Source organism: Belonocnema kinseyi, chromosome 6, assembly GCF_010883055.1.
Source record: "Belonocnema kinseyi isolate 2016_QV_RU_SX_M_011 chromosome 6, B_treatae_v1, whole genome shotgun sequence".
Classification (NCBI taxonomy): Eukaryota; Metazoa; Arthropoda; class Insecta; order Hymenoptera; family Cynipidae; genus Belonocnema; species Belonocnema kinseyi.
In genome coordinates, this window is record NC_046662.1 from 2791912 (window position 1) to 2802174 (window position 10263).

General features: G+C 24.6%; 1 protein-coding gene across 1 annotated transcript in view; it reads right to left on the bottom strand.

Moving 5' to 3' along the window:
• LOC117174482 (cilia- and flagella-associated protein 251-like) overlaps positions 1-1623 on the bottom strand; it is a 21238-nt gene extending 19615 nt beyond the window's left edge. Inside the window, exon 1 of the mRNA XM_033363639.1 lies at positions 1523-1623. Within this exon, the coding sequence (XP_033219530.1) occupies positions 1523-1623 (101 nt within the window). The remainder of the gene's footprint in view (positions 1-1522) is intronic.
• Positions 1624-10263: the final 8640 nt, after the last annotated feature.

Genomic DNA, 10263 nt, shown 5'->3' on the forward strand with positions numbered 1-10263 from the left:
TGTAATTTGCCTAATTAAAGTAACTCGCAATAATCTACTTGTAATTCACTTCTATTCCGAACTAATCCACTTGTAATCGACGTCCATTCCGTCTTTATCCACTTAAAATCCAGTTTTACTGAGGAATAATCCACTTCTAATTCAGATTGATCTACTTTCAATCAATTGTAATCTGATACTCCAGTTTGATTAAAGTAATCCAGCGTAATCCACAGTAATCCAAGTAATCAAATGAAATACAAAGTAATCTAATGCGATATTACTAATCCACTTGTAATTTGCCTAATTAAAGTAACTCGCAATAATCCATTAGAAATACACTTCTACTCCATCCTCATCCACTGGCAATCCAGTTTGAATTAGGAATAATCCACTTCTTATTCACGTTGATCTACTTTCAATTCATTGTACTCTGATAATCCAGCTTGATTATTTTAATCCAGCTTGATCCAGAGTAATCCAAGTAATAAAATGAAATACAAAGTAATCCAATGTGATATTAGTAATCCACTTGTAATTTGCTTAATTAAAGTAATTCGCAATAATCCATTAGAAATCCACTTTTATTTCGTCCTTATCCACTTACAATATAGTTCGAATGAGAAATAATCCAGTTCTGATTGAGGTTGATCTGCTTTCAATCCATTGTAATCTAATAATCGTGTTTGATTTTAGTAATCCAGCGTAATCCAGTTAATTCAAATGATCCAATTAAATACAAAGTAATCCAATGTGATACTAGTCATCAACTTTTAATTCGATTAATTAAAGTAATTCTCAATAATCCACTTGTAATCCACTTCTATTCAGTTCTAATCCACTTGTGATCCACTTCTATTTCATCTACAACCACGTGTGATCTAGTTTTAATTAGAAATAATCCAGTTCTAATTCAGGTTAATCTAATTTGAATCCACTGGAATCTGATAATCCAGGTTGATTCTAATGATCCAGCGTAATATAGAATCATTCCAGTAATCCAATGAAATACAAAGTGTTCCGATGTGATATTAGTAATCCACTTTTAATCTGTTTAATTAAAGTAGTTCACAATTATCTACTTTTAATCCACTTCTATTCCGTCCTGATCCACTTGCAATCCACTTCTATTCTGTCTTGATCCACTTGATATCTAGTTTTAATTAGGAATATTCCACTTCTAATTCAGGTTGATGTATTTTCAATCCATTGTAATCTGATATTACAGTTTGATTATAGTAATCCAGCGTAATCCAGAGTAATCCAAGCTATCAAATGAAATGAAAACTAATCCAATGTAATACTAGTAATCCACTTGTAATCCGTTTATTAAATAAATTCTCCATAATCCATTAAAAATCCACTTTTATTCCGTCCTTATTCACTTGTAATCTAGTTTGAATGAGGAATAGTCCAGTTCTGATTTAGGTTCATCTACTTTAAATCCAATGTAATCTGGTGATCCAATTTGGTTATAGTAATCCAGAGTAATGCAGAGTAATTCAAGTATTTCAATTAAATACTGACTAATCCAATGTAATACTCAGTAATCCACTTGTAATCAACTTCAGTAAAGTATTTCACAGTAATACCCTTGTAATCCATTTCTATTTCGTCATAATCCACTTGTAATCTAGTTCGCATAATGAATAATCCACTTCTAATTCAGGGAAATCTACTTTTAATCCATTGTAATCCAAATAGTCTAACGTATTCTACCGTAATCCAATTTAATACGGTGTAATTCAAGTCATTCGGATAAATCTACTTGTAATCGGTCGTAATCCACTTTTAATATATTTCTAATCTGTATTAATCTAGTTCTAACGCAGAATAAACTACTTCTAATCAATTGTAATGAAGTTTTCCATATGTAATCTTATGTAATTAAAAAATTCAGTTCTAACCCAGCATAATTCAATTTTAGTCGGGTTGAATAATCCACTTGTAATCTACTTCTGTTCCGTCATAATCCACCTGTAATCTAGTTCTAATGAGGATTAATTAAGTTCTGTTTCAGTTCAATCTACTTTTAATCCATTGTAATTCAAATAGTCTAATTTAATCCACAATAATCCACTTGTAATACATTGCATTTAAATTCATTTGCATTATTCCACTTGTAATCAGTGACAATCTAGTTGTAATATATTGTAAACATAGATTAATCCAGTTATTAAGCAGAACAAAATTCTTCTTATAATAAAAAGTAATCCAAGTAATCCAATGCAATCCAAGTAATACAATGAAATACTGACCTAACCCAATGTAACTGAAACCCAATGTAATACTGACTAATTCAGTTGTAATCCTCCTAATTAAAGTAATTCCAGAATAATCCGAACAATTCAATCTATGATTACAATTTCAAATTGAATCCGCATAATGCAGTACAATCAAGCATATTATGGAGTAATCCAGATATAATCCAGGATAATAAACTTTTAATTCGATGTAATCAGAGCAATTCAGTGTAATCTTAGAACTACCTGTTAATCCGCCTAATTTCACTTATAACTCGGTTAATTCAAGACATTTATATTAATCCATTTTTAATCCAACGTAATCCACTTACAGTATAGGTTGAATATTAATTAACCCCCACTTACAATGCGGGGTAATCTACTAATAATATGGTGTGAAATACAGTTCTAATCCGTCCAATCTACTTTTAATCCACTATAATCCGCTTAACCAAAAATAATCCAAAAAATGCAGTGCAATCTGGCGTAATTTAAAGTACTCCAGTTCTAACCCAGGTAATCCACCTTTCATTAGTTTTATTGCAAATGATTAAGTCTTGTCACCCAAGCTAATCCACTTGTAATTCAATAAAAATATGCAATAATCAGGTTAAAATGTAGGATAATCTACTTTCAATATATTGTAATCCGAGTAATCCAGTACAATTCGAAGTAACAAGGAGTACTCCAGTTCTAATCCGCTTGAATCCACTTTTAATCCGATCTAATATGAGTAATTAAGAGTAATGCAAGGAATGTAATGGAAGGCGGAGTAATTCGTTTGTAATCAAAAGTAATTTAAATAATTAGGATTAATCCACTTGTATTCTAGTAATCCGCTTATAGTACCTATACTACTAATATAGAGAAATCGAGTTCTAATCCGGCGTAATTAGTTATAATGAGAAGGATCCAATTTATTCCAATAATCCTCTGCAATCCACTATAATCCACTTGTAATACGGCTTAAATCCAGAGTAATTCATGTAATCCAACTAATCTACTTATAATTTAGAGTAATCCACCTTTTTTACAATGTCATACACTTGTTATCCAGGATTAATCCAGCTAATTTTAAGCAATTTACATAAGTAATCCAAATAGTTTTCAACTATTTTCTTAAAAGGATTTTTTCTTAAAATTTTTCATTTTTATTTATTAATTTAAAATGAATACTTTTTAATTTTTAATTTAACTACTTTGTTGAATGTAGAAATTCTTTAAAATTCAGTTTTCTGGTTAAAACTTGTTGATTTTAATTTTAAATTGTTTAGTTTAAAATATAACTATTTTTTTTAATCAAATTTTTCAGTTAAAAATTATATTTTTCAATTGATAATTTAACTACTTTATTTTCGGTGAAAAAATCAGATTTTTGCTTCATAATTAATTATTTCAACTTAAAATTTAACCATTTCATTTTTTATCTATTTTTTAACTGAAATTTCACCTATTTGGTTGAATTTTTTTAAATTAATTTTTATAACTGAAAATTTAGCTATTTAATTTATTAATTTTAAGTTAATCTTTTTCAATTGAAAATTAAACTATTTAATTAAAAATGGAGCTGTTTGATTTTAACTTGATTATTTTAGTTAAAAATTCCTCCTTTTGGTTGAAAACTGAACAATTTTTATGAAAATTTATTTTTATTATAAATTCTTATAAAAAAATGGTTCAAATTTTTAATTTGCAAATTGTAGTCAGAAAATCGATATTCTTGAAATTGATAGACACCAACTGAAGCTCAAGAACTTTATTTTTGAGTATCTTTTAACTTTACTGACTAACAAAAATAGAGGTCACCACTTTTAGAGTTTCCAAAGCTTTAAAATCTCCGAACTTTTCCCTCGGTCATTGGAAATGAAGAAAACATTTTTATCCTCTCTAGAATCGATAATAGCTTTAGAATAGAACAGAAAGAATTCGCAGTGAGTACACTATTTGGTGAAAAATTCAATTCTTGTATAGAAAAATTTATCTTTTTTAATTAACACTTCAAAAATCTGCTATAAAATAAAACTAATTGGTAGAAAATTTAGCTCTTGTATATATTTGTCCTTTAAATTTAAAAAACCAAAAATTGATAAAAAATTACACTATTTGATGGAAATTTTAACAATTTGGATAAAAATTTAACTGTCTTGTAAAAAATTCGTTTTTTTAGTTAAATATTAAACAATTTAGTAAAAAATTAAATTATTCAGTTAAAAATGGTATAATTTTTTTAAAACTTTAATTTTTGGTAGAAAATTCGTCTTTTTGAATTAAAAATTCAACAATTTGGTACAAAATTTTACTGTTTTTTTGTTTGTTTTTCTGGATTAATATATTTTCCGAAATATCAACTGTTTCGTTCAAAATTCATATTTTAAATTAAAAATTGACTTGTCTGAAAACTTAAACTTTGTGTAGAAAATTCATCTTTTTGAATTAAAAACTCAAAAAATTTTGTAAAATTCAACAATGTCGTAAAAAATAACATATTGTCTGAAAAATTAAATTTTTTGTATAAAATTCATCTTCTTGAATTACAAGTTCAACAATTTTTGCAAAAATTCAACAATTTAGAAGAAAACTCAATTTTTTCGTAGAAAAATTGCCTTTTCAATTTTTTAAATTCCACAAACTGTTTTGTTAGAAATTCATCTTTTTGAGTTAAAAATTACATCCTTTGGAAGGAAATTCGTCTTCCCGGATTTGAAATTAAAAATTTGTGTAAAAAATTAAATGGTAAGTTTGAGAATTGATAAAGAAAACATTTTTATCCTTTCCAGAATTTTGAAAAAATCGTACAAATTGGCTGAAAATTTAACTGTTTTATTTTAAATGTGCATGTTTTAATTAAAAATTCAACAGTTTAGTAAAAAAATCTACAAATTGATTGAGAATTTTAATATTTTGTTCATATTATTATTTTCGAGTTGAAAATTTAACTGTTTTAAGAATATTCGTATTTTTTAATTGAAAATTCATTTCTTTTTTGAATAACTTTTTTGTTGTTGTAAAAAATTTGTCTTTTCAGATTAAAAAATCAATAATATGGTTGAAAATTTAACTGTTGCATATAAAAATCGTCTTCTCTAATTAAACATTTAAATATTTGGTTAAAAATTAACTTTTTTGTTAAAAAATCATATTTTCAGATTAAAGATTATATTCATTCTAGAAAATTTTTTTTTATTTAAAATTTACCAAGACTAGGTAATACAACTATTTGGTCAAAAATTCAACAAATTTTTTGAAAATTCAAATATCTTGTTAAAAATTACTATTTATATTGAAAATGCTTTTTTTATTTAGAAATCAACAGCTTGGTACAATATTCAAATATTTGGTTCAAAATTCAATTGTTTCGTGAAAAATTAATTTTTTTAATTCAAAATTCAAACAATTTTGTAAAAATTTTAACAATTTCGTCCACAATTCAATAATTTGACTGAAATTTGAACTCTTTTATAAAATACTTAATTTTTCTAATTTAAAAATTTGGCTATCTGATAAACAATTACACTATTTGGTCAAAAATGGAAATATTTTGGTAAGTATTACCTTCTTTTGTTGAAAATTCTCCTTTTTAAATTGAAAATTTAACCATTTTGTAAGAAATTGAAGTATTTGGTTCAAATTCTGAATGCTTTTTTAAAAACTAACTTTGCTTTACAAATTTAGATTTTTTGGTTGAAAATTTAATAGATGTGTGAAACTGTTGTCTTTTAATTTGAAAATTCAACAATTTGGCTACAAAATTTTTTCTTTAAAAGTTAAAAATTGAATTTTTTCTGAGAAATACTTCTTTACGATTTTAAAATTCAACCATGTGGTAAAAAATTGAACTATTTATTTGAAAATTTAACAGTTTGGCTGAAATTTCAACTATTTTGAACACATTTTTTAAACTTTTAAATTCAACAACTTGTTCCAAATTGTACTTTTTTAATTAAAATTTCATATTCAAGGGTTCGAAATTTAATTAAATCGTAGAAAATTTGTCTGTTGAATTGAAAACCAGTTGAAGAATCCAAAAATTGAATGAAAAATTTAGATAAAAATTGTTATAAAAATTTAACTGTTTTTTAGAAATTTCATATCTTTGGATTGAAAATTTACCTATTTTGTTATAAATAAAATGTTATGCTTCATTTTCAAGTTAAAAAATAAACTGCTTTTTCGAAAATGATTATTTTTCAAAGGACAATTTAAAAAGTTGCTGGAAAATTAATATTTAATATAGATTCAAAATCTTACAAGAGTTGTTGAATTACTAACAGTAGACTTAAAATAATTGCTTAGACTAAAAAATATACCGGGTACGTATTGTAGATTATAAATTATTATTTTTAAAAAAATGTATTTTAAAATTTGCAAATGTTAGTCAGAAGATCGATATTTTTGAAATTGATAAATACCTACTGAAGCTTATAAACTTCTTTTTCAAATAGCTTTCTACTTTACCGACTAAAAAAACAGAGGTCGCCAGTATTAATGCTTACGAAGCTTTTTAAGCTCTGAGTTTGTCGCTCGAGTGCTGAAAATAAAGAAAACATTTTTATCCTCTCCAGAATCAATAATGGATTTCGAATAGAACAGGAAGAAATCTGACACAAAAGTAAATATAGCCTACAGTCGAGACAATGCTTTCCGTAAGTAAAATTGATTTGTTTTGGAGAAAAAATTTTTTTACTTAAAAATTCAATCATTTGTCTGAAAGCTTAGAGTGAGCTTTAGGTGAAAATTTAACTATTTGGTTAAAAATGAACCAAATTATTGGAAGGTTCATATGTTTTGTTAAAAATTAATTTTTCTTTAATTTGAAAGTTTTAAAATTTGGTGAAAAATCAACTTTTTGTTTTAAAATTCTACAATTTAGTTGAAAATTTGACTGTTGAATAAAAAATTCTTCTCTTTTAATTAAAAATTCAACAATCTAATGAAAAGTTAACTATTTGGTAAGAAATTAAACAATTTGGTTGAAAACTCGAATGTTTTGTAGAAAATTTTTTCTTTTTTAAATTAAAACTGTCGAATGGAAAATACCTCTTTTGAAATTCAAAATTCAAAAATTTAATACAATACTAAGTATTTGATTAAAAATTTAACAATTTTGTTAAAATTTAAGCTGCTTGTTACAAAATTTTGCCCTTTTGAATCAAAAGTTTTTAATTTTAAGAAAAAAATCAACTATTGTCTTCAAATTGAAAAATGTAATTGCAAATTTAGTTGTGAAGTAGAAAATTCTTTTCTTTTTATTAAAAATTAAACGTTCTAAGAATTGTCAACTCTTTAATAAAAAATTAAACAATTCGGTTGAAAATTCAACTATCAAATAAAAAAATAAAATTTGTAATTTAGAGTTTTACAATTTGTTTAAAAAAATTCCAATATTTGTTTGAAAATTCCACTTTTTTGTTGAAAGATCCTCTTTTTGAATTAAAAGTTTTACAATTTGGTAAAAAAGTCAACTTTTTGTTTGAAAATTGTACACATTGGTTAATAATTCAACTGTTAAATTTCTAATTACTCTTTTTAAATTAAAAATTGGATAATTTAATTTATAAATTCAAGAATTTTAAGAAAAAATCAAGAATTTAAAAAAATTCGACTTATTGATTAAAAATTAATCAATTTCGTTGAAAATTCAACTGCCGTGTAGAAGGTTCTTTTTGAATAGAAAGTTTTTTAATTTCGTAAAAAACTGACTATTTGTTTGAAAATCAAAAATTCGTCTTTTTTAATTAAAAATTAAAGAATTTAATGAAGAGTAGATAATTTTTTTAAATTTTAAATTTAATTTAACAGTCAGGGTAAAAAATTAAATATTTTGTACGAAATTCGTCTGACTGAATCGAAAGTTCTCCAGTTTGGTACAAAAATCTAATATTTGTTTGAAAATTCATTAATTTGGCGGAAATAGTAACTTTTTTTGCAGAAAATCCATTTTTTTATTGAATAAAAAGTTTTACAATTTTCGACTATTTGTTTGAAAATTCAACTGTTGAATGGAAAATTCATCTTTTTAAATCAAAAATGAATAATTTAATTAAATAATCAAATATTTGGTTAAAAAATAAACAACTTTATTGAAAATTCAAATGTTGAATAGACAACTTCTCTTTTTTCAATTACAATTCCATAATTTAATTTTTTTTAACTATTTGGTTAAAAATTAAACAATTTGGTTAGAAATTCAACTGTTATGTAGAAAATTTGTCTTTTTAAATTAAAAGTTCCCCAATGTGGTAAAAAACTGACTATTGGTTTGAAAATAGAAAATTCGCATATTTTAATTAATAATTCCACTATTAAATAAAAATTTAACTGTTCTGTTCAGGATTTAGGAATTTTGTTGAAAATTCAACTGATGAGTAAATAATTATTTTCTTTTTAATTAAAAATTAAATCACCTGACAAATAGTTCAACTTTTTGTTTAATTTAACAGTTTTTGTAAAAATTCAACTATTTTGTAGAAAATTCGTCTATTTAAATTGAAATTTTTACAATTTTCTAAATAAAATCTAATATTTGTTTGAAAATTCAAAAATTCTGTTTAAAAATAAACTTTTTTGTACAAAATTCCTCTTTTTGAGTAAAAAGTTGTAAAATTTGGTGAAAAAAGGGCGGTCCTAAAAATTTATAATTTTGAATCATTTTTTAATTCATTTTATTTATTTATTTTCTTTTTATTCGAAAAATAAATTGTTTCGTAGGAAACCCAAATTTTACAAGATATATTAAATTATAAAGAGTAGACTTAAAAATATTCTCTAAGCTCGAAAATAATACCGATAATCAATAGCATATTATAAAATATTATTAGAAAAACTGATCTTTGAACGTCAAAACTTTCAAGTTTACCGAATAGAAAATAGAGGTCGCCACTGTCAAATCTTTCATAGCTCTGAAATCTGAATATTTCGCTTGAGCGCTGTAAATAAAGATAACATTCTTATCATCGCCATAATCGATAATGGATTTAGAATAGAATAGAAATATATCTGAAGATAAATCAAACTTTGATATAAAATTAACCTGCAGTCGAAACAATACTATCGGCGAATAAAATTGATTCGCACCAACTGTAGAAAAAGTAGGAAAAAGAAAATAAAGTATTTTTAATCAGTGTCTTTTGAGTTTGACTATTTGAATTCTTATTCTGATTCATATTTTTCATATTGTCCTTATTATCATCCTCTTTTTAAATCTTCACAAAATTAGTTTTATCGAATCGTGAAATTCGTTTCTAAAGATATATTGTCTTCACTGAGTACCAGGTTAAATTATCGAGGCAATCGATGTCTGTCAACCGCATTGTGCGATTCAGATACGACATTAATCTTATTTATAATCACCTTATATATGGGCGTGATCTATTTATTAAAGTCATTACATTTTATTTCTGCTCTATTTTATTTCTATTTTATTCATTTTCTGTTTGTTCCAATTTTTATATTTTCTAGCCTATTTCTATTTTTATTTCTCTTTATATTGTATTTGTGTTCCATTTCTAATTGTGTTTCTATTAAATTTGTATTCTATTCTATTGTATTCGATTCCTAGTTTAAGCTACTCTATTATATTCTATTGTGTTATATATATTTCTATTCTATCTTGCTGTTCTATTCTATTATAATCTACTTGGTTTATATTCCAGCTTATTCTATTCTATTTCGATTTCTATTTTTATTTCTATTCTATTCTTTTCTATATTCTTTTCAATATTATATTATATTTTTTCTACATTCTATTCTATTTTATTCTATTCTATTTTATTCTATTCTATTCTGTTCTATTATTTTGCTGTTGGTTTCTATCCTATTCTGTTCTATTATTTTTCTGTTGGTTTCTATCATATTCTGTTTGGTTATTTTCTGTTGGTTTCTATTCTAGCCTATTCTAGCCTATTCTAGCCTATTCTATTCTAGCCTATTCTATTCTAGCCTATTCTATTCTATTCTATTCTATTCTATTCTATTCTATTCTATTCTATTCTATTCTATTCTATTCTATTCTATTCTATTCTATTCTATTCTATTCTATTCT